The 26,220-nt window shown below is 37.0% G+C and overlaps 1 protein-coding gene across 2 annotated transcripts in view; it reads left to right on the top strand.

Annotated features, from left to right (window-relative positions):
• ARHGEF38 (Rho guanine nucleotide exchange factor 38) overlaps positions 1-26,220 on the top strand; it is a 167,369-nt gene that overhangs the window by 71,249 nt on the left and 69,900 nt on the right. For both annotated transcript variants that reach the window (XM_079154687.1, XM_079154688.1), the window contains exon 3: positions 1,147-1,270. In XM_079154687.1, coding sequence (XP_079010813.1) covers positions 1,147-1,270 — 124 coding nt within the window. The remainder of the gene's footprint in view (positions 1-1,146; positions 1,271-26,220) is intronic.

Raw genomic sequence — 26,220 nt, 5'->3', positions numbered from 1 at the left:
CTTAACACACCTGAGAAAGTTATTCTGAAAACATGGGAAAGAGGTAGCAGTTGTTGGTCTTTGGCTCCAGAATTCCTCCAGGTCTTGATCTTATACATCTTGTTCCCAATTTCCCTTAATTCATTGGTTCCTTTTCCTGAACTGGATTCTCTGATTATCGATGACTGGGTTGATCACTGATGACCTCAGGAACACTAAGTTATGGGTAAACAGCACCCACTCCTGTTTCCTGCTGTGGCCTAGTGGAGCCTGCCCCTATCTAGTGGTGCCCTGAATAAGTACCATTTGATTATAAAAGGAAATCTGACTCAAGGGATAATTTTGAATTAGATCCATCAAAATTAGAGCATATATCTCACCACACTGAAATGGCAGAGGATAGTTGACCATCCCCCTATTAATCACCTACTACCTGTGACAGAGTCTGCCTTCTATTCTAACTCGCAGTCACTAGAAGGTGCTCAGGAAATATTTGATGAAAGAATGGATAAATTAATAATTATCCATTATTATAAGTACTGCCTATAAGACCTAAGAATGTTACACTAATCTAAAGAATTATTTTGAGGGTGTGCATGAAATTATATGATAAATCTTAAGTGGTCTGTTTGACGAATATTTCCATTCACATTTATTTCAAAGAAAAAGAGCAAGAAGCAAACCAGTTCATCTATTTGCCATCACTTTTAGAATATCTGTGGTTTAAAAATAACTCTGAAAATAGTTACTTGACAAGGATAAGATTTGACTTATGCTGTGAAAGCAGCAAAATATTCTTTTTTTTCAGAAAGATAATTCAAAATATTCTAATTAATACACACTAGGCTATATCTTCATAAAGGGCAATAATTAAGAATACTAGTTAGGACTCAATCTTCTTTCCATTCTGGTTTTTATCAGACTGTATAGTTGTACTCAACTTTACAAACTTACAGAAAAAGACAAAAGTAACATATACCATCCTAATATCCTGGATGAAAAACTGCACATCTCCTCTAGAAAGTCTAAATTTGTAATGTTTACAGAAATGGTTGAAGGACGCTGCCTGTACTGGCAAATTAAATGCTTACAGTTTATAGGAGAAAGCATCCTATATATAGGGCTTCTCTTTCCATCAGCTGGTGCTCAATGTTTGTGTTTCTTCAGATTGACAGGCTGGACGTGGAGAGTTTGTTTAGCAACATTGAATCTGTGCATCAGATATCAGCCAAGCTGCTGTCCTTGTTGGAAGAGGCCACAACTGATGTGGAACCGGCCATACAAGTAATCGGTATGTTTATTCTCTTCTCAGGTTCTGTGATACAACAGGAAATAATATTTTAATAACCTCATGGTACTTTAGTTTTATGTTTCTAACTCACAAAGCTTCCCAGGAGATATATAAATGCTAAATCCATCTTCAGGCTCATTGTAATTACACAAACTCTCTATTTATTTTCAAACGGGTTTATATCCATTTGCTAAAGTCCCTCAGTAGCACTAAGCATACAGTTTGCTTTTTAATTTCCAATCTTTCAACCTCTTTGCCTTCCAGATGTTCTTTCATTTTGTTTTATGGCTAACACTTACTTGATCCTTAAAGAATTAAATCTTTTAATAGCTTTACTGGTTTTAGCTACCCTGATTTCAGATCTTATGCCTATGAATTGAATTTTTTAAATTGTAAATCTTTTGCATGGGAAGTTTGTATGCTTTATAAAAATATTACACAGATTCTGTTTTCTCAGTTCTTTTCATTTTTACTCTCAAATAATCTTAGGTATATTTATTTTCTTACTTTGGTAAGATCTTCAAAAATAACTACAAGCTTATTTGAATTTTGAGCCAAATTTTAATTCTGTCCCTTTTTAGGGCATTCCCAAGAAGTCCTTGAAGTTCTTGGTTTATTTATCTGAGGCATCATGCACATAGTAACATTTAGGCTAGGAATTCTTTTAAAAAACTAACATTTTTTTCTATTTCATACATAATATACGATATATACTGAATACAAAAATATCAAAACTTTTGAGGAGTACCTAAGGTAAGGATGAAAGTTCTCTTTATACACCCCTCCAAAGCCACTGTCTTCCCCAAAAGTGACCATTGCTATCAGTTTGATGTGGATCCTTTCTTTGAAATACACAGATGTAGACACAAACCTACAACTTATATTTTTATTGACTCTATCCCTTTTGTTACTAGAAATAAAAGTTATAAAAATGGCTTTAGTATTTTTGGAGGCCCAAGGTTTAATAAGCAAGGCTGATCTTATGAAAAGGTAGAAGAAATGTCTTTGCTATTTGTGGCATTTGTAAAGACTAAAAGGCCAGCCCATAGGTTTAAATTCAAATAGTTCCCTGTGGTTAAACATTCTCCAACAAATTGTAAAGCATTTTCTAACAGAAAACTGTACATGTTAACATGTTAGTATGGATTCGTTAGCCACTGACTTACTATTTCACCCAGTGAAAAATCATGTTTAAAGAATAAGATGCTGTATAGTATTGTCAGGTGTTGAGAGATCATCTCTCCTTCAAAACCTTACAGTAAAGCTCTCCTTGAGTTAAAGGTATATGTATGATGTCAAGGAGAATGGGGAGCTGAAGCTCCAAACCAAATAAAATTTAAAGTCAGATGCCAAAAACCATGCAAGAGAACTTGATTATAAGTGAGAGTAAAGTAAAGCTCAAGTATAGAGCACTCTTGAGAGAGAGAGAGTGGGTTGTTTCTGAGCAGAGAATGACAAAGGAAACAGTGCCACCTCCAAAGCCATCACTATTAGATGTGTGCCCTGAGAATGGGGAACCACCTGCTGCACTCTGCCAGCTCCTCTGTCACATCTGGAAGTGGAGTTTTTGACCCTAGTTGGTCCTTTCCAGAATTGTCATGGTGGCCATCCTACTCAGGGGGACTTCATCTGAAAATCAGTCCTGTGCTACTGTGGGTACTGGGGTCCATGACTGGTCAGAAGTTACTTTAGTATGCCTATGCCACTAAAGAAACCTCCCTTCCAAAATACATGGAGATACCTCTGAACATAACTCCTAGCTTTACCTTGACCTCAGTAGAGCCTGTCAAAAGTTAATTAATCTTTCTTTCTTTCTTGTCATATTTCCCTAATTGGCTCCTTTTGTTTCTACTGGTTTGTTCTCAAGATCTGTGTACCTGATATTTTTATTACAAGTTATCTGATTATCTATTTGCCTTAAAAGTAATTTAAAGAAGAAGCATGACCTTGAATTTCACTGCTTATTACTAACTACTACTTAACATTTCCCCCACCCTGCAGCCTCAAGGATTGGGGACCATAATTCACATTGGAAACAAGGGCAATCTTTAATGATAAACAAAAGGGAGAAACATATGCATTACAAACCACTACTTGTGCGGATGTTAAGTTATGGCCTCAAATAAGATTTTGTCACACCTAAGTCATGGAAAAACTTCACTTTAGAACAAAATTTCCAAACTTTTGTAATTGTTAAGACACATATGAGCCAATCCACTCTTCATCTTCCACTATCAATGCCAGAATGTCAAAGATAAAAGGGTAGTTACTATCAAATTTGGGCTTATGCCCCCAATAAGAACAAAATCAGAAGGCCCCAATCTGTTGGGAAGAATACAATCACACTTATAAATGGCTAGTTCTACTTGTTAAGATGTCATGATCCAATAATGGAGTTGGATATTCAGCTATTACCAAAAAAGAGTGAGTGAATATTGTCTTCCCAATTGCAACATAGATGAGTAAAATGTCTTACCTTGGATATTCCATTGATTTCCATTACTAAGCAGGATTCAGCAGAAAGGTGTTAGGGTGGTGCTGGTATCCAGGAGGAATTGAATGGCCCCATTTCTTACCTCCAAGCTTACCCTCTGTTCAGCCCCACTAATGATGACTGTCTGGGGCACCAGCTGATTTCAAAGGCCTCCTCATTCTTGATCCATCATTTGGAGAGTATCTGGTCTGAGGCCCCTTTGGTCCTCAGGGAAGTCAGTTTTCCAGAGGCCTCTCCTCCCACATATAGAGCAAGGAATCTTTGGAAACCTAACCTTAATTGGGCAATTGTTCTTCCAGTGTCCTGGTTTTCTGCAAGGGTAGCAGATGTCTTCAGGGACTCAGTCCTGTGGAGGAGGAAAGGGGTGGCCCCAAGAGCTGAAGCCAATAACTGCACCTGTCTCTTGTCTCTCTTTTCCTCCTTTAGCAGTTTCCTTAAAGTTTCCTCTCAGTCTCAGTTATAAAAGACCTGGGAGACTACCTGGAATAGATCATCAAGGAAAGCCCCAGGGCCCACTGCTAATTTTTATAATTTCTTTCTAATACCTGAGGCGTATTGAATAATGAATTTATCTTTTAGAATAAGTTGCCCTTCAAGAGATGTAGGATCTAAAGGTGTGTATTTTACTAAGGTTTCCTTCAATCTTTCTAGAAAAGTCATGGGATTTTCCTCTAACCCCTGATCAATAGTGTCCAATCTCATGTAATTAATAGGTTTTGTCCTACTGTTCTGCCATGAGACAAATGATCATGTGATCCCTATTCCACCTGCCAGTTGATTCATCATAATTCCATTGAGGGTATTCAGTTGGGACAGCCGAAAGACCCACAGAGTATAAAGTGTTAGTAATATGTAAATTATTCCCAAAAGCCCTAGTGGCTTCTGTCACCCAATGCCTCTCTGTGTCTGATAGAGTTTGATTCAAAATTACTGTTATATCTCTCCAGATTACATCAAAAGCCTGGATTAAATGTTGGAATCCTTCTATATATTATTCAGGATCATAAGAAAACTTTCTCAAATCCCATTTGATTTGTTTTAGATCTAGCATAGAAAAAGGCATCAATATTCTCCACTTATTTCTTGTAACGGGTATAGTCTGGTGATAGACACAGCTGAGATAGGCATATGATGAGACAAACCAGGATGGGGGTGTGGAAGCATAGGAAGAAATCATGGGTACAGAAGAGAAGTGAAAAAATTAGGTCGTGACAGATCTGAGTGTGAAGTTCATTGTTGAGAGGGAGGAAGATGTAGTCTTGGGGTGTTCTCTAGGTCAGCAATGTCTTGACTCATAATTGCTACAAGGGCATCATCAATGCCACACTTAGCACATAAGTCTTTTTGATTGCTCAGTAAAAAAAGAAAGCCTGTATATAGGGACTTCTGACCATTTTCCCTCCTTTCTGCAAGATGAATGTAATTGTGAAAGAGTCTCATAGTTCAGACTCCCATTGAGGAGCCATTTCTCTTTATTCCCTAATTCATATTGAGGACATGCAACATTACAAGAGAAAATCAATCTCTTCTTCTTAAGGGTCTCTGAACCAAAATGGTCCCAGTTTCTCAGGATGTACCCCACGGGAGCAGAGGATGGTAGCTGATAGCCCAGTAGTTGATTTCGTATCTGTAAAACAAATAAAACCACAGTCCGTCAATACCTCAGGCATCCCTCTGCAGTACTGAGAAATGAATGTATGAAGGCAACCCTCCTATACCTTCCATTTTCATCACGGAACCAGGAGGCATTCCTGCATGGTTCCTGAGAACTTGGTGTAGCATGCCTGTCCAAGTTTCACCACTTGTGGCTTATTTAACTCACCCTTCTGCCTCTCAAGTTTGTAACTAATTTAAGAAACATTTTTAAAAACTGTATACCAGCCAGTTGATATAACTTGGGAAAGTGACCTTTAATCCTTTTGCATAGAATTTTAAGAGTTACATAGGAAAGAAGAGGCTTTTGTGTCATTATGTTGGAAACACAAAGTCTGAAGATAGCAACAGGATAAGTGATGTAGAAAAGAACAAATATCACAGTATTGTTCAACTTCCCCTTTGAATAATAAATGTGATGAGACATATTGTCCATGCAGAGTCACTATACAGTAAGGACAAACAATACCATTTTGGTGAAGAAAAGAATACCAGCTGAGAAAAGGTTTATTAGCTGTGAGATACCTTAAACTAGTGCTCAGTGATTTGTAAGTGGGTAAAGATGGTGAACTAATTATTCTCCAATTTTGGATATGGCCTTTAAAAGAAGGTGGCATGATGTCCATTACTGAGGAAATTCAGCAGTACACCGAAGGACAGCAGCTACCACAGTAAAGATATCTTGTTGCCTCTGTGGTGACCTTGCTCAAAAAAATACCAAAAAAAGCAAGAAAGCATGCAAGTCTGCATGTCAACAGGGAAATGAGAAAGTGTCACCGTGGTTACTGAGTACAAGGAAAGCTGAACAAATGCAACATGATGACATGAGACAAACAGAGTATGGGTGTGACATATGGAAGAGCTTTGAAGGAAAGTTACACAGAGAAGTCCAGGGCAAAAGGCAAGATATCAGAGGCTGACTTAGACATCATCTCAGCCAAAGCTGGGAGATGAAAAAGGTGAATTTAAAATACCTGTCCTGTAGATGGCTGTTGATCAGAGTCGAGGCACCAGGCTGGATGTCACAGGAGAGTGGGGAGCTAATGCTCCAAACCTCGGTTCCCGTGTTACAACAAAAGAAAATTTAAAGCCAGATATCAAAAGCCATGCAAGAGAACTTTATTGTAAGTGAAAGTAAAGTAAGGCTCAAGCAAAGAGCACTCTCAAGAGAGAGAAGATTCCTCTCCACACAGAGAATGACAAAGGAAACAGTGTTGTCTCCAGGTTTATTGCTGTTTCATGCTTGCCTTAGGAACTGAGGACCGCCTTCTGCACTCTTTGCCAATCAGGTGTTTGGCTCCTCTGTCACATCTGGTGGCAGAGTTTTTGACACTGGTTGGGTCTTCCTATTCAGGGAGAATGATTCTGTATGTTAATCTATTATTCATGTGAGTCTGGAGTCAGTGGTCAGTCTGAAGTTACTTTAGTGCGCCTGTGCAACTAAAGAAACCTTTCCGAGATATATAGAGGCATCTATGGTCACAACTCCTAGCTTTACATTCACCTCAGTATACCCCGTCAAAAGTTAGTCCCATTAATCTTTCTTGATGTATTTCCTTAGTTACTTTTATTTCTATTTGTAATAAAGGTCTTTGTACCCATTTTTTTTTTTTTACAAATTATCTGATTATCCATTTGCCTTAAAAGTAATTTAAAGTAGTAATTAACTACTTCCCAACATACAGTACATCATCAGAATAGTTTCTACACTACTAAAGAATCATGGAGTATAAAGAGAACATTTCTAATGAAAAATCAAGGAAGGATTCTTGTGGGTTTTTTGGTATTAGAGATTGAAACCCAGTAATGCTTGACCACTGAACTACATCTCCAGTCCTTTTTATATATTTTTTATTTATAGACAGAGCCTCACTAAGTTGCTGAGGCTCGCTTTCAACTTTCAATCCTCCTGCTTCAGCTGTCTGAGTCACTGGGATTACAGGCATGTGCCAACACACCCAGTAGGGAAGATTCTTGAAGATGTTACTTGGACTAAAAAGTATAGGTAAGATTTCCCTACAGAATGGAAGAAAATATTTTCTACCTGCACCTCAGATATAGCATTAATCTCCAGGATTTATAAAGAAAAAAACTTGACACCAAAAAAACACATAACCCAATTAATAAATGAGCAAAGAAACTGAACAGATATTTCACAGAAGAAGGAATATGAACAGTCAACAAATATATGAAAAAATGTTCAAGATCTCTAGGAATCAGAGAAATGCAAATCAAAACTACACTAGGATTTTGTCTCATTCCAGTCAGAGTGGCAATTACCAAGAATACAAGTAACAATAAATATTGGTGAGGATGTGGGGGAAAAGGCTTATTTATACATTGCTGGTGGGACTGCAAATTGGTCCAACCACTATGGAAAGCAGTATAGAGATTCCTTAGAAAACTGGAATGGAACCACCATTTGACCCAGCTATCCCACTTTGTTTCATACCAAAAGCATATAGTGACACAGCCACATCAATGTTTACAGCAGCTCAATTCACAATAACTAAGCTATGGAACCAACCTACATGCCCTTCAACAAATGAATGGATAAAGAAAATGTGGTAGATATACACAATGGAATATTTCTCAACCTTAAAGAGGAATGAAATTATGGCATTTGACAGTAAATGATGGAACTGGAGACTATCATGCTAAGTGAAATAAGCCAATCCCAAAATACAGAGGTTGAATGTTCTCTCTGTTATGCAGATGTTAACACACAATAAGGGGGCAGGGAGAGGGAAGTTCACTGGATTAGACAAAGGGGCATGAAGGGAAGGAAGGGGAAGTGGGAATAGGAAAACAGTAGAATGAATAGACATAACTTAGTTATAACAGATATAACTATGTTCATATATGAATACATAACCAGTGAAACTCCACATCATGTACAGCAAAAAGAATAGGAAGCTATACTCCATGTATGTACAATATGTCAAAGTACATTCTACTGTCACATATAACTCAAAGAACAAATAAAAATTTTTAAAAAGACTTCAACAAGTAGGGTTTAGGCTGCACAAAACATTTTAAGTAGAAGTAAAAGCATAAACAGAAAATACCAAATATGTTTAGGAAATAGGGAGTGACCAAGTTGGAGTGAAGAATTTCATGTAAAGCAGGAGTGCGAATTGAATCTGGAAGTGCACTTCCAGATTTATCACTGAGTTATATCTCTGGAGACTGTACTGGAAAGAAAAGTTTGGGATTTATTCTACATGTTGTGAAGAGCCATTAGAAGATTTTTAGGCAAGGACATGATGAGTCACAAAAGTTTCTGGAAAAAGAAAATTTTGGTATGAAGAGAATGATTAGAAGGAGAAATTGAATCCCATTCTTACAAATGAAACAGGCGTGTAGCGACAGCATGGAGGCTAAGGTGGGTACAGTGGGAATAGAAAATAGGATTGCTTCAGAACGACGTGGAAGAAAGCTAAAATGAGGCTTAGCAGCGGGTTCTTATGTTGGAGTCAAAGAAAATTTTAGGGTTAAGGTGACAGGGTGTCCAGATTGCCTAGAACATGCAGGTTTGGGCCTATTGTTTTAAGTATTCAGTTCAGTTTAGCATTTGTTCTGGATTTTTCCTCTTTGAGAAGTATGATTACTAATAGTTATTACTATTAGTTGATAAGCTTCTACGTCGGACTTCAATTTCTGATGTGATCGCTTTTATAATAAGATACAACAGGCATCTACAGTTAGTGGAGTGGAGTTTTCACAGTGATCCCTAGTAAACTCTGAAACAGCCAATTTCTCTTTTCCCAGCTCTTCTAGTCTCCAGGAATCTCACATCTTCCTTTGAAGTGCCACAATGGGGCAAAGTCTGACAAAAGGATAACTCCTGCACAGGAGCAACTAGAGGCAATTAACTCACCCTGTTCTGGTGGTGGTGGGAAGTGTGTCTGATGCAGTAAAACCTGCCATTGTTGGGTGCAGCGGCTGGACGTGTCATGGCCCACACCACCACCCGTGAAAAACACGAGGCCACTAGCATGCCCAGTCAGTGGGGTTAGTGAGATCTGTGGGGAATTATAGATTAGATGTAAATGCAATTCATGCATGTGACAGAGAGCTGACTTGCTACAGAGTATCTGAATGTTCTTGCTCCAGCAATTTATTTATTATATGATACATAACTACAACTCTTTTTTTATTACTTGGTTATGCTTATTTTATTTTGCAACAAACCATTTCCAAAACAAAAGTGTAATGTATACATGTTTAATATTAAATTGATTTTGTTTCCCCAAAAGTTGATGATAAGCATGCAAAATAACCATCTACCATAGGGTCCTTAATACTGGCACTGACCATGAGATGTCCAGAAGACAGAAATCTGCTGAAGAAGCAGCAACAGCTATGTCAAAAAATTAGTATTATTTTAAGACTGCTCAAAGTATGTGATTTAGTATGTGTTTATATGTCACTTCATGCAGCATGACTTTTCATTTTGGTCAAATGACAGTTGTCCTCAACTAATTTCATTCAATTTTATTTCCAAGTTTTCTTAAGCTTACAAGAAATGTAAAGCAATGGCTACTAAGGAGTTGACATCCTTAGCAGGAGAGTTTTCAAGCATTTAAATGATGTCTACATCAGTTTGGTAGATGAGGCAAATTGAAAATTAAGTAATCCAATTTACAAAAACCAAAGAACTTTTGGAAGTTCATGTGTCAAAGGTTGGTTGTCTGACCTTATTGTAACTGTTACTGTTACTTTAACTTAAAAATTAAACCTTGTGAATGCAAATGATAATATAAATACAATTAATGGTGGAGCACAGCATCATAGCAAAATAATATTTTTACTAAAACAGAAATCTGTGGAGCAGAAGTGTCCTTGACTAATTGTGGTACATACATAATGAAGCTGGATATTTCATTAATTAAAATGGAAACTAGTCAAAATTTACAGATACCTTTATATTTGCAAAATTAGAGGTAATGAAAATATTTAGAAGATAAAATTGATGTTGAATTAAGAAATAATCGGATGCACAGCAGAACATATTTTCTTTGTTATTAATTATTAATCAGTTTTTAGGATTGCTTGATTCTTTGAAGCACCACTTTACAAATCAACAAGGTGCCCTACAATGGTATTGGGCTATTTTTGTAAACAAGGTCTCTGAGATTATAATGTATTTTGTCCAAGATCAGTTGGAGATCTTTAGTTATGGAATTGAATTAACAGAATTTTTAACTTCAGATTTCTAGTCTTTATAAATTGTGATGATTGAAAATAAAATTATAAATGGAAAGACTTTGAAATTTATCCCTATTAAAACAATGAATGACCTAAAAATTAAATAATTAGCACTCATGTTTTAGAGATATATACTTATAATTTTAATATTTCCATTTATCAGAAATCTGAGTTAATTAGATATCTTTGTGATTACAGAGATAATTTTTTTAATTTAAAATATTGTGGTTTGCAAATTTGAAAAGTAAAATAAATAATCCTAGAAATGAATTACTATCTATAGAATATAATAAATATCAATAAGCATATTGATATAAGTAAGTGGGGAGAAAGAATGACTCTTACAGTAGGTTTCAATTCATAAATATAGACAGAAAGATAAAAATAGAAAATCACCACTAGGCATTTGCTATGGTCATAATTGTTGTAGACAAAACCCACTAATCAAAGCTCCTTTGAGTGAGTGAGAGTTAGAGGAGAAACATACTTTTCAACTCTCAAAGTTGGTTCTCAAATAATTGTCAACCTTGAAGAGAAAGATGCTAACTTTACAGTGAGAAGTTTAGCAGAGACCACCTTACCCAAGTGATCCAGGTCAACACCAGGAAATAATATGGGTAAATATCATGGGCCTTGCACACTGAGAGGGATACAACATCACGACTGTGGCATTTTTGCCCAAAAAGTATCCATTAATGTTCAATCATAAGAAAATATTAGACATCACCAGAAGAACTCAAATGGTGGATATGTGGTAAAGAAACTGATCAGTACTCTGCTAAAGTAGCAAAATCACACAAAACAAAATAGTCAAGGCAAGACTGAGGAACTGTTACAGAATGCAGGAAACAAAGGAAGAGTAACAAAGAAATCCAAATGGGAGCCTGAATAGGTCTTAAAATAATAAAAGGACATTCCTGCTAAAATTCAAACAAGGTATTTAGTGTAGATAATAATAGTGCACCAAAGTTAAATGCCCTTTTCAAACAAATGCATTATAGTTATATAAGATGTTAACATTCTGGAAGAAGGGTGAGAGAATTTCAAATGAAAACTACTCATTTTGCAACTTTTCTATACATCTAAAATTAATACAAAATATTAAAATATTATGGTTTACAGGGAAAATTCAGTTAAATATATTCATAATTCATTTACTAATTGCAAATTACAATCTTAAAAATTACACCAAATAGTTGGTCATGGTGGCACATGCCAGTAATTCCCCTGTCTTGGGAGACTGAGGGAAGAGGATCACAAGTTTGAGACCAGACTCAGCAATTTACAGAGGATCCAAGTAACTCAACAAGAACCTTACTCAAAATAAAAAGTAGAAAAGACTTGGAATGTAGCTCAGTAGTAAAGCACCCCTTAGTTCAAGTCCTAGTTTTAAAAAAAAAAAAAAAAAGCCGCAAAAATTTGTGGAAAAAAAAAATCAAAACAGTAAGTCCATATTTTAACAAGTATCAGTTGGAGTTTTGTTTTAACATCATCACTCTTTCTTTCTGAGATGGCCCTGTGATTTGCTTTGACCTATAAAATGAAACAAAATGATATTCTATAACAATTTATGACTTACGCTCCTTGCTTATAAAGACAGAGGTACAAACTACCCTGCCATTCCAACCAGCACAACCAAGGCCTTGGGACTGGCAGTGCCATCCTCCTCAGTCAACCAGCATCCTCAGCTGGCCCACCACGTGACTACAAACATAAGGGTAAACCCATCAACACCACACAGAGATAAGCCATCCCAGCTGAGCCTTGTCCAACTGTCAACCCACCCATGGAACTGTGAACAACAAAAAAGTATTTTAAGTCTTGAGGTTTTAGAGTGAGTTTTTTCTGTTGTAATAACTAATTACAGATTTAAAAGGGGAAGAAGACTAATTTATTTCAGCTCAACCAATGAGGAGAAACTTGATTTGGAATGAGGCCTTTGAGTTTGAACTTCTAAACAAGAAATGGGGTAAAGGCAGTAGAGTATGGGAAGTTCTCCTGAAGGACAGCAGCAGTCCAATGCACCTGAATGTCAGGTGGATTCCAAGATCTATGCATGGTAGTTCAGTTTAGAGCTTACTGGAAATTTCCATCATGAAATCTTTTACCAAAGCACTTACATCTCATAAGATAAACTGATTTTTGGTGAGATGTTTCCAAAATATTAGTGCCACAAAACACAATGCACAGATGTTCCATTTCCTAATCCTTAGATGATAAAAATAAGAGTTTGTGATTTGCAGCTTTAGTGCCAAAGGGGAAATTTTCCTAATACCTAAATAAACCAGGAAGAAAACTTTACTCAATAATAACCTTGGGGTTTGGATGAGGTTCAAGTTTAAATACAGAAACATATGCTTGCAGATTTGAGAGCTCTGGGGGAATTGTCTGGGCTATGATGCCAAAACAGAAAGTGTACTTAAAAATCTTGGCTTAAACAGTGTCTAGATAGGAGATGAGTTTTAAATCTTTAGAGTTGAGAGTATGAGATGCAACTCTTATTTCTGCTTAAGTTGAACATCATTCTGTAGCAATTAATGAAATAGTGAGCAAGGACAAAACAAAAATGATACTATTGAATTTAAGAAATATGGAATTGACACACCAAGGTCAAACATTGGCACTGAGCCTGCCCACTCCCCACCGCGGACAGATGCCGTCAGTGAGCCCCCCAGCCCACCCCCACAACAAGGATGGAGGCCAGTAGCTGAGCCTGCCCACCTGCCCCCCTACTACTGAGGGACACTGCGACTGCCTCCATGCTGACTCAGCGCACCCTTGCTAGGGCTCCCCAGCTTCTTTGGAGACTGGTGCGGGCATTTTGAATTATTATTCCCGAGGGCATGGCCATCATCATTGGAAGGGTGGCTCCCTTCTTGACACACCTACAGGAGATTGGAGGTCCTTTGACAGGTACCTCTATTTATTCACTTACATCCTACACCTTTTCCCATATTCTTGTTCACAACTAGAAATGCAGTAAATAGTAATCGAACTGATCTGGTTTATTTTCATATTGTTAAAGTCTTTATAGGGGCTATCTGGTTCAGGGCTGCATTTTCTCTGTATTGGGTGCTACTGGTATTGATCTTCCCTTCAAAGAAGAGGTAGTGGTAGGGTCATAATAAGCCTGCAGGGGGGAACTTCAGTATTTCTGATCTTCACTGCTAGAGGGGAATATATAGAAACAATATAAAAAACAGGGGAAGAAAGTGTCCCTAACAAACCAAGATGCTATTGTGATAGAATCCAATGACAACATGGCAGTAGAAATGACAGAAAAAGAGTTTAGAATCTGCATAATTAAAATGATCCATGAAGCAAAAGATGAGATAAGAGAGCAAATGCAGGAAGCAAAAGAACATTCAATAAAGAGATAGAGATTCTGGGAAAAAAAAAAAAAAACAGAAATACTTGAAATGAAAGAAACAATAAACCAAATAAAAAACTCAATAAAAAGTATCACCAACAGAATAGATCTTGTGGAACATGGAATCTCAGACAATGAAGACAAAATGTTTAATCTTGAAAATAAAGTTGAACAAACTGAGATGATGTTAAGAAGTCATGAACGGAACCTCCAAGAATTATGGAATATCATGAAAAGACCAAATTTAAGAATTATTGGGACTGAGGAAGGCATAGAGACACAAACCAAAGGCATGAACAACCTATTCAACAAAATAATATCAGAAAATTTCCCAAATCTGAAAAATGAAATGGAAAATAAATACAAGAGGCTTACAGAACACCAGGTGCACAAAATTACAACAAAGACACAGTATAATAAAAATACCTCACATACAAAATAAAGATAGTATTTTAAAGGCTGTGAGAGAAAAGTGTCAGATTACACATAAGGGGAAACCAATACGGATAGCAGCATATTTCTCAACCTAGACTCTAAAAGCAAGAAGGGCCTAGAACAATATATTTCAATCTCTGAAAGAACATGGATGCAAACCAAGAATCCTATACCCAGCAAAACTAACCTTCAGATTTGATAATGAAATAAAATCTTTCCACAATAAACAAAAGTTAAAAGAATTTACAAATAGAAAGCCTGCCCTGCAGAACATTCTCAGCAAAATATTTCATGAGGAGGAAGTGAAAAGCAACAATACAAGTCAGCATAGGGAGGAACTACACTAAAGAAAAAGCCAATCAAAGGAGAAACCAAGTCAAGTTAAAACCCAAAAATAAGCCAAAATGACCAGGAATACAAATCATATCACAATAATAACCCTGAATGTCAATGGCCTGAACTCAATAATCAAAAGACATAGACTGGCAGATTGGATTAAAAAGAAAGACCCAACAATATACTGCCTTCAAGACAAGAGACTCATCTCATAGAAAAAGACATCCACAGACTAAAGGTGAAAGGATGAGGAAAAACATACCATGCACATGGACCCAGTATAAAAGCAGGGGTCTCCATCCTCATATCAGATAAAGTGGACTTCAAACCTAAGTTAGTCAGAAGGGATAAAGAAGGACATTTCATACTGCTTAAGGGAAGCATAAAACAGCAAGATATAACAATTTTAAATATTTATGCCCCAAACAATGGAGCATCTATGTATATCAAACAAACCCTTCTCAATTTTAAGAATCAAATAGACCAAAAAACATTAATAGTGGGGGACTTTAACATACCACTCTCACCACTGAATAGATCCTCCAAACAAAAACTGAACCAACAAACTATAGAACTAAATAATACAATCAATGATGTGGACTTAATGAATATTTACAGAGCATTTCATCCATCGTCGAGTGAATATACTTTCTTCTCAGCAGCTCATGGATCCTTCTCCAAAATAGACCATATTCTATGCCACAAAGAAGCCATTAGTAAATACAAAAAAATAGAGATCCTACCCTGTATCCTATCAGACCATAACGGAATGCAATTAGAATGAATGATAAAATAACAAACAAAAACTACTCATACACCTGGAGACTAAATAATATGCTATTGAATGATGTAATGATAACAGAAGACATCAGGGAAGAAATTTAAAAAATTTCTTAGAGGTAAATGAGAACAATGACACAACATACCAAAATCTCTGGGACATTCTGAAAGCATTACTAAGAGGAAAGTTCATTGCATTGAGCTCATACATTAAAAAAAATAAGTCAACAACTAAATGATCTAACATTACATCTCAAAACTCTAGAAAAAGAACAGATCAACACCAAAAATAGTAGAAGATAGGAAATTATTAAAATCAGAACTGAAATCAATGAAATTGAAATAAGAGAAACAATTCAAAAAATTGACAAAAGCAAAAGTTGGTTCTTTGAAAAAGTAAACAAAATTGATAAACTCCTAGCCACACTAATGAAGAGAAGGATAGAGAAAACTTAAATTACTAGAATTCCTGATGAAAAAGGAAAGATCACGACGGACACCACTGAAATACATAACATAATTAGAAGCTACTCTGAAAATCTATACTCCAACAAAATAGAAAATATTGAGGACATTGACAAATTTTTAGAGACATATGCTCTTCCCAAACTGAATCAGGAAGACGTACACAATCTAAACAGATCAATTTCAAGCACCGAAATAGAAGAAGCTGTCAAAAGCCTACCAACCAAGAAAAGTCCAGGACCAGATGGATTCTCAGCTGAATTCTATAAGACCTTTAAAGAAGAACTGATACCAATACTCCTCAAAGTATTCCAGGAAAAAGAAAAGGAGGGAACCCTTCCAAATTCATTCTCTGAGGCTAGTATCGCTCTGATTCCAAAACCAGACAAAGACACATCAAGGAAAGAAAACTTTAGACCAACATCCCTGATGAACATATATGCAAAAATCCTTAACAAACTACTGGCAAATTGCATACAAAAATATATTTAAAAGATAGTGCATCATGATGAAGTGGGGTTTATTCCAGGGATGCAAGTTTGGTTCAACATCAAGAAATCGATAAATGTAATTCATCACATCAATAGACTTAAAGTTAAGCATCACATAATTATTTCAATAGATGCTGAGAAAATATTTGATAAAATACAGCATCCCTTCATGTTTAAAACACTAGAAAAAATAGGAATAGTAGGAACATACCTCAAAGTTGTAAAGGCTATCTATGCTAAGCCAATGGCCAACATCATTCTTAATGTAGAAAAACAGAAAGCATTCCCTCTAAAAACTGGAATAAGACAGGGATGCCCTCTTTCACCACTTCTATTCAACATTGTCCTGGAAACACTTGCCAGAGCAATTAGACAGACCAAAGAAATTAAAGGGATACAAATAGGAAAAGAAGAACTAAACCTGTCACTATTTTCTGATGACATGATCCTATATTTAGAAGATCCAAAAAACTCCACTAGAAAACTTCTAGAACTAATAAATGAATTCAGCAAAGTATCAGGATATAAAATCAGTATGCATAAATCTAATGCATTTCTATTCATAAGTGATGAATCCTCCGAGAGGAAAATTAGGAAAACCACTCCATTTAGTGGGAAAAAAAATACCTGGGAATCAATCTAACAAAAAAGGGGGAATACCTCTACAATGAAAACTACAGAACATTAAAGAAAGAAATTGAAGAAAACCTTTGAAGATGGAAAGCTCTCCCATGTTCTTGGATAGACAGAATTAGCATTGTCAAAATGGCCATTCTACCAAAAGCACTATACAGATTCAATGCAATTCCAAATAAAATTCCAATGACATTCCTCATAGAAATAGAGAAAAGCAATCATGAACTTCATCTGGAAGAACAAGATACCTAGAATAGCCAAAACAATCCTGGGTAGAAAAAGTGAAACAGGAGGTATGACAATACCAGATATTAAACTATACTACAGAGCAATAGTAACAAAAACAGCATGGTACTGGCACCAAAATAGACAGGCAGACCAATGGTACAGAATAGAAGACACAGAGACAAAAACCACATAAATGCAGTCACCTCATACTAGAAAAAGGAGCCAAAAACATACAATGGAGAAAAGATAGCCTGTTCAACAAATGGTTTTGGCAAAACTGGAAATCCATATGCAGTAAAATGAAATTAAACCTCTATCTCTCATCCTGCACATAGCTCAACTCAAAATGGATCAAAGACATAGGAATTAGACCACAGACCCTGCACCTAATAGAAGACAAAGTACGCCTGAATCTTCATCATGTTTGCTTAGGATCAGACTTCCTCAACAAGACTCCCAAAGCACAAGAAATCAAAGCAAGAATCAATAAGTGGGATGGACTCAAACTAAAAAGCTTTTTCTCAGGAAAGGATACAGTCAAGAATGTGAAGAGAAAGCCTACAGAGTGGGAGAAAATCTTTTCCACACTCACTTCAGAAAGAGCACTTATCTCCAAAATTTATAAAGAACTTAAAAAACTTTACACCAAAAATACAAAGAACCCAATCAATAAATGGGCCAAGGAACCAAACAGACACTTTACAGAAGACAACATACAGGCAATTAATAAATATATGAAAAAGTGTTCAACATCTCTAGTAATTAGAGAAATGCAAATTAAAACAACTCTAAGATTTCATCTTACTCCAATTAGAATGACTATTATCAAGAACACAAACAATAATAGATGTTGGTGTGGATGTGGGGAAACAGGAACACTTTTACATTGCTGGTGCAATTGCAAATTGGTGCAGCCATTCTGGAAAGAAGTGTGAAGAATCCTCAGAAAACTTGGAATGGACCCACCTTTTGACCCAGGTATTCCATTCCTCAGTTAATACCCAAAGGACTTAAAATCAGCATACTACAGTAACACAGCCACGTCAAGTTTATAGCAGCTCAGTTCAAATAGCTAGATTGTGAAACCAATCTAGACGCCCTTCAACAGATGAATGGATAAAGAAACTCTGGTATATATACACAATGGAATATTATTCAGCCATAAAGAAGAATAATATTATGGCATTTGCAAATAAATGGATGGAATTGAAGAATATCATGCTAAGTGAAATAAGCCAATCTCAAAATCCAAAGGCCAAATGTTTTCCCTGATAAGTGGAGAATGATATATAATGGGGGTCGGGTGTGGGGAGTGAGAGAAGAATGGGGGAACTTTAGATTATGTAGAAGGAAATGAGAAGGAGAGGGGTATGAAAAATGGTGTAATGAGACAGACATCATTACCCTACATACATGCATGATTACACAAATGGTATAAGTCTACATCACGTACAACCATAGAAACAAAATGATGTACCCCATTTGTGTACAATGAATGAAAATGCGGTCGGTAAAAAATTAAAAGATAAATGAAAAAAAAAAAGAAATATGGACTTTAATATCAGGTTGATTTGGGTCCTGGCTCATCCTATTGCTAGATGTGAGATCTTAGGCAAGTTATAAAATCTCACTAAATTTTAGTTTCCTGTGTAGAAATTGAAGGAAATAATACCTACCTCATATAGTTTTATGAAGATTAAATAAAATCTTGTATAAGGAATAATAGACCAGTGCCTATTTTTAATAGATAATAAATCATGTTACCAAATTGCTATTATTCTGAGAATACTAAATTTACCCATCTATTTACAAAGCTAGATTTTTATATATATGTACCAATGAGTAAAATGTGAATTTTTTCCAGAAGGCCTGATTGTGTTTTTCAAACAAATCAGATTTGCTGGATATGTGTAGTTTCTAGGTGCTCCCAGTATCTATGTATCTTGTTAATTCATAGATCTAATATGATGACACATTTTCTTTAGGAAAGGAGATTTAAGTATCCTTTCCACATCTTAGAGAGTGAACAGTATTTGCAATATGTAAACTCTGAAGATGGCCCTCAATGATTCATGCCTGCTAACATTCACACTGCAGTATGGTCTAGTCCCACATTGATCCTGACTGACTAACTAATCCAATGCAATGGAAGTGACACTGTGCTAGCAACTGGGCCTAAGTCTTAGGAAAGCATGACAATTTCTGTGTTTATAATTTTGGGAACCTGCCATTTAAGAAGTTTAACTCATCCCAGCTGAGGCCAAACTACCATGGTCTCTGCCAAGAGATGAACTTATGGAAAAGCCAGTTTGAACCTCTTAGTACAGTTCAACCCTTGAAGGACTGCACCCCCTGAGGACATCAAGTGGAGCATAAGAACCTCACAACTGAACCCAGACAACCCATGAAATTGTGAGAGAAAATCAGATTGGTTGTTTTAAGCCACTAAGCTTTGGAATGGTTTGTTACATAGCAGTAGAGAAACAAACAGCAATTACTGTCTTGTTACATGTGTTTGCATGTTGTGATATTTCAAAATATATTTTTTAAAAACACTGTCATTAATACATTCGAGTCTACTTTCCTTACACTTTCTCATGCACATTATACTGAGAAGCAGACTGCAAGAAGCTTGTGATAAGGGAATTGTAATTTCTCATATGCTTTTTCCTGAGGGTGAGTTTGTCATTGGAGAAAAAGACAATTTAGTTTTCCATTCTTTGAAGATGTTGTATGTGATGTGCTGCTGTTATACAGTAATACTTTGTTCTGAAGCCATGTCTCTTGTAAAAAAGTGGGAATCTGTGTTTTTAGCAGTGACTTTGTGCAAAGAGTATGTCATTGAAAAAATTCATGTCATAATGCCATGTGGGAAATGAACAACTTAGCTCCCTGGAATGAATGTTCCAGTAATGTGTGTGTGTGTGTGTGTGTGTGTGTGTGTGTGTGTGTGTGTGTGTGTGTGTGTGTTTATTTGACTGACTCAAGATACAGATAGGTTTGCCCTAGCTAATTCTGGTCACCTGGGACAGGTTGGGAGGGTCCCAGGTCTGCATACATGAATGTGTGAGGCCAATGTGGTGAAAGTCAAAATGTGGAGAAAGTCATAGATGCAGGTCTGCAAGGTCAGGGCATTTTTCCCAAAATGTTAGCAATATCAGGAAAGCTGTCATATTTTGAGAAATGACAGGGGAAAAAGAAGTTGTGGTTTCAAATTCAAGAATACACGAATTCACACAGAAAAAGAAATATCAGTGGAAGTAGTTGCTAGGCTACAATGTGAGGGTTGATCCTCTAGTCTCCTGAATTAGATCAGTATGAGTCCCAGGGTGGCTAGGACTTATTTCTCATAATAAAAATAAAACAAAAGTGGCTTAGTTTAAAAAAAAAATCCTACAGCTCTATTCTCTGAGAGGAAGGTTAAACTCTAGCATGTTATGCTGATGGAAACCTCTATGGAAGTCAGTGGCTTAGCTTGCAGGCAATAGTATAAAGAGTTGTGGCAGGTTTGAATGGACCTGTGAGAAGTCACATATTGCATATAATACCCATGGCTATAAAGTCCTAAATGCTAGGACTCTGAGCATCCTATTAATCTCCAAACATTTTCAAGTCTCTAGGAAGCAAAAAAGAGATATGCATGTGTAGGGTCAAACCTTAAAGGTGCACAGTGGCCCAGAAGGAGCCTGATCTTTGGAAGTAGACAGATTTGTCCTTTAATTCTGGCTGTGTCACCACTAGCTCTGGAGTTCTGGCAAGTCACTTGGATCAAACCTCTTTTGGTTTGTGATTTTGGAAACCTGCCATTTGCCTGGTTGGGATAGAAAACTGACCAAAAAGCTCACCCAAAAAAGGACTTAGGGGCTAGGGATGTAGCTCAGTTGGTAGAGTGCTTGCCTCACAAGCACAAGGCCCTGGGTTCAATCCCCAGCACCAAAAAAAAAAAAAAAAAAAAAAAAAAAAAACTTAGTTTTCTCACATCGCAAGAAATTTGTAATACAATAGTCCAGGACTGGCATAACTGCTTGCCAGCTCCTTACATCTTTTTCCTTCAAAATCCTTAGTATATGGCTTTGAATTCATGGCCTCAACATGCTACACCACTTACTGGCACCACTTCCCGCAGGCAATGAGAAAAACCACCTGCTGTTAAGCATTTTTTATTTGAGGGAAATACAGCTACTTCTCAATGACTTCTATATTTCATTTCATTCACACATATTATTTCATTTCAAATGCCACCTTGAGAATATACTTGGCCACCCTTAGCTATAAGAGATTTGAGAAATACCAGGTCAGTATTTATAACTGGGTGCATTGCTGGTCCATATTCCGTGAATTTGAAAGAAAAGTTTGGAAGTAATGGAGAAGCAATTACCAATGGATTCACATTCATTTGTTCATATTTTAAATGAAGACAGCAAGCCCTCCATGGCAGAAGGACATAAGATGCAAGGCATACCCCATCCAGAGAGCAAGCGCCACCTAGGAAGGAATTCTTATTTATGGTTGACTGTTATGTCAGTAGCACCCAAAACTTTGTCCTCCGTTAGTACTTACTGGATAAATGAAATATAGAGATAAGAGTAAGTGTGCAGTACAATGGCTGGCACACAGAGGGAACTTAGCAGATTGTTGTAGGTGCTGCTGTACTGAATCTGCCTGTGATCTTTCCCGGTATCATTTTCAGAGGCTGCTACATATTACATAACCACTAGCTGTAGCAGATGTAAGAAACCTCAAAAGACGTATTTACTAAAGTGAGATAAATGGATAATCATGGATTGTTCTAAGAATGGGGACTTCTTCAGTGTTATTAACCTTGAATATGGAAAAGTTATTGCATATTTTCCTAATCCAGTCAGCAAAAACTTTAACTTGCTCAAAGAGCCAATGTTATCTAAACGTGTTAGTTATAAAAATTCCCACCTGGAATTAAATTATCTGGGAAGTCAACAAAGTTCAGGAAGGGAGCATGAGTTACCAAAATAAACAGCTATATTATTTTTTTCTCCACATGTCTTATTGCAGCATTATAGTAGTACATAATAATGGGATAGTTGTAACATATTCATCCATGCGCACAATATAACAATATATTTTGGCCAATGTCCCTCCCCAGTACTTTCCCCCTCCTTCCCCATCTCCCACCCTCAGGATCCCTTTCCTCTGTTGATTTCCCTTTGATTTTCATGAGACGCTCCCCCACCTTTCTTTTTTCTTTTTTAATCTCTTGCTTCCACATAGGAGAGAAAATACATGACCCTTGACCTTCTGAGTTTGACTTATTTTGCTTACTATGATGGTCTCAAGTTCCATCCATTTCCCTACCAAAGACATAATTTCATTCTTATTTATGACTGAATAAAACTCCATTGTGTATATTTTCTTTATCCATTTATCCATTGTTGGACACCTAGCCTGGTTCCATACTTTGGATATTGTGAATTATGCTGTTATAACATTGGTATACATGCATCATTGTAGTTTGATGACTTTAATTTTTTAGGATAAAGACCAAGGAGTAGTACAGCTAGGTCATAAGGTGGTTCCATGCCTACTCTTTAGAGGAAACTCCATATTGATTTCCATAGTGTTTGTATTAATTTACAATCCCACCACCAGTGTAAAAGTGTTCCTTTTTTTCCACATCCTCTCCAGCTTTTATTATTATTTGTATTCTTGATGACTGCCATTCTGACTGGTGTGAGGTTTTTGAAATCTCAGTGTTTTTGATTTGCTTTTTCCTAATTACTAATGATGTTGAACATTTTTTCATATATTTGTTGGCCATTTGTATTTCTTGTTTTTGAGAAGTATCTGTTTAGTTCATTTGCCTATTTGTTAACTGGGTTTTTGATTTTTTGGTATAACATTTTTTGAGTTCTTTATATATTCAAAATATTAATCCTTTGTCAGAAGAGTAGCTAACAAAGATTTTCTCCCATTCTGTAGGTTCTTTCTTCACATTCCTAATTGTTTCCTTTGTGAAATATCTATATTCTTAAGTTTTAGAACTGGACTCATACTTAAAGAGCATCTCTTCCATAGTTGAAACAAAAATGAGGGTTTGATTTGCTCCAAATTATATCCATAACTCTGAATATAGTCAGAAAGGAACCCAAGGAGCTGGGAGCAGTGACATACACCTGTCATCACAGAAACTCTGGAAGCTGAGGCAAGAGGATTGCAAGTTCAAGGTCAGCCTTGGTGGCTTAGTGAGACCCTCAGCAACTTAGCAAGAACCTGTCTCAATATAAAAATAAAAAAGGACTGGTGATGTAGCTCAGTGGCAAACTACCATAGATATCCCAAATGCAGGCCAGAGCTCTTTCCATCCCATTTACTGTTCATATCCACTGCTCACTAATGCTCCCCAGCTGCCAGACCACCTCCCATGTCCACATGGCCTGGGAGGATGCCACCTCAGCTGCAGAAAGGGTCCTTCATCTATGGCCCGGACACAGCAGTGGTCATGGACAGTACCCAATCCCCCACTCTGGCTCCCTCAATCCTAATCATCTCTTTAGAGTCTAGCTCCTCTCATTGGTTCTACTTCTTCACCTCTATTTCCCTCTTAGAACCATTGCTCTGAGAGTATAGTAGCCCCTCCCTAGGGACCTCAGAAACCTCAGAATTGTCAAATCTGAAAAACTTTTAGCAAACTATTCTTGATACTGGAAAAGAAATATCACAAGTCTCAGGAAATGCCACAGGCATGAGAATTCTGAAGTCTTGTTAATTGTTTTTTTAAGAATTAACATAACATTTCTAGCCTACTATGAAAATAATGTTTTTCCCTTCAAATATCTTAATAAAATTGTTTTAATCCAATGGTCACCCATCCCAGCTGTACCCATATTTGGTTAGAATTCTATAACCCCAACCAGGGTCCCTTGGGTATTCTCAACAGTCATCTTTATCCAGAGGCTAAATGAGACTAAAGACAAAGGACTGTGGCTTTCTTAAGTAGCATTTACTTTTCCAGCTTCCTCTCCTCACTTTACCCTTTCCTGGAGAACACAATCTGGCTAGGAAAGACATTGGGAAAGCATATCAATGTCCTGGCATTTGGCTGGCTGATCTACTGCCTCATACTACCTCATACTGCCTCATACTAAATGCTGGGACTACCCAGCATCTGGGCTCCCTTCCAATGAGGATAAGCAGACCATGGAGAGCTCCTTGGAACCCTGGGTATCAGCTGCCAGTAAAACTCTTTGATTTGGGGATGGCATGCCCCAGCTCTTCCATTCAGTTGTGTGTGTCACTCAGGGAAACGACAGTCAGAGGCTTCTCACTGACATCTGCAAGTGGGCCACACCTACCCTCTGTTCTGAGAGTCATCCCATCCCTTTCTCTGTATTGTTAATAATCTGTATTGTCAAGCAAGTTTTACTTAGAATCACAGATAACTTCTTTTGAGAAATACCTCAGAGTTATGATTTTTAACTAAAATTCTTTTTAACATCATCTTGGTTGATTTTTAGAGTTTATTCTATTTTGTTGTCAATACAAATAATTTTCTGTTTTAAACCTTTCATAAGTAGCAGTTCATGTCATATTTTTACAGAATTCTTGAATGAAATTTTATGACTGGTAGAGATGGGGTTTTTGACTAGTCAGAATTTCTCCCCAAATATTTTCTCAATGAAGAAGAAAAAAACCCAGCATGTTGAAGAGAATTAAGTTCAGCTGGGACAAACAGAAAACTGAAGAAATGATTACTAGCATAATAAGACAAGTTTATCTCTCTATGTGAACTCTTGCTGCATGTCCCGCATGGAGGGATAGGCTCCTGTAGGAGGGATATCCTGTAGGAGGGATAGGCTGGCTGCAAAATAAAAGTTATGAAACTTATATATCAGAAATAATGGCAGAAGACAGAATTATCTTAAGAAGAGGGGCATGACTGATTGAGCCATCTATAAGGGTCTGGCTCTAACAAAGGAAGGAGGCTGCACTTGCTTTATTTATAGCAGTACACATCCAAAGGGGAGCCAGTAGGAGCTTCTTCCTCAAGAAACAGGATGCGGGGTGGAGGCAAGCAAGCCAATTGATTCTATTGGGTCACTCACATATCCAGGGCTTTTATTCGAATTTCAGAGGTGAGCTAATGCAGGGTAAGCACTTGACTCAGGCGGTCTCAATCAGTTACGATAACTGAGAGTTCCTAAGACCAGATTTTCCTGGTTAATGGCCCAGCTACACTTGGTTTTCATACAAGTCATGGGTGGCTTCCTACAGTGAACCCCTGAAGATGTGTGATCTGGAACTGTATGGCAACTCTGCTCTGCAAGGTCCTCTGGGAACCAAGCTCCTTCCTGCTCACAGCTCCACTCATCAAGTGGGTAGCCATCATCTTCAAGGACAAGGTAGTCTCCAAGTTTCAGTTGCAGATGCAGCAAGAATGAGGAAGGGGTAAACAGTGAACTTGCTGCCTCCTAAAACAAGTACCTGAATATTGTCACACAACACTTTTACTTATGTCCCATTGTTGAACTTTAATTACATGTCACATCAATTGCAAGGCAGGCTGGGGAAGCGAGTTTCTATTTGGGGCCAATCAAAAATCCTATTGCTTTAGAAGAAACAGAGTACTGCTGGGGGAAACTAATATGCTCCTTCATCCACAAACTTAATCTCCGCTGCAATTCTCACTATGTTGTAAGTCTTGTGTCACTTAACAATGGGGATACATTGTGAGAAGTGTCCCTGGATGTGATTTTGTCATTGTTTAAACATTGTAGAGTGAACTTGCAGAATCCCAGACATCACAGGGTCATATACTCTTAAGGAACCGCTGACAGATATGCAGTCCTTGTTGACTGGCATGTCATTGTGGAACAGA

Source organism: Sciurus vulgaris, assembly GCF_902686455.1.
Source record: "Sciurus vulgaris genome assembly, chromosome: 9".
Lineage (NCBI taxonomy): Eukaryota > Metazoa > Chordata > Mammalia > Rodentia > Sciuridae > Sciurus > Sciurus vulgaris.
Note: the sequence above shows the minus strand (reverse complement) of the source record. Positions and strands in the feature narration are given on the sequence as shown.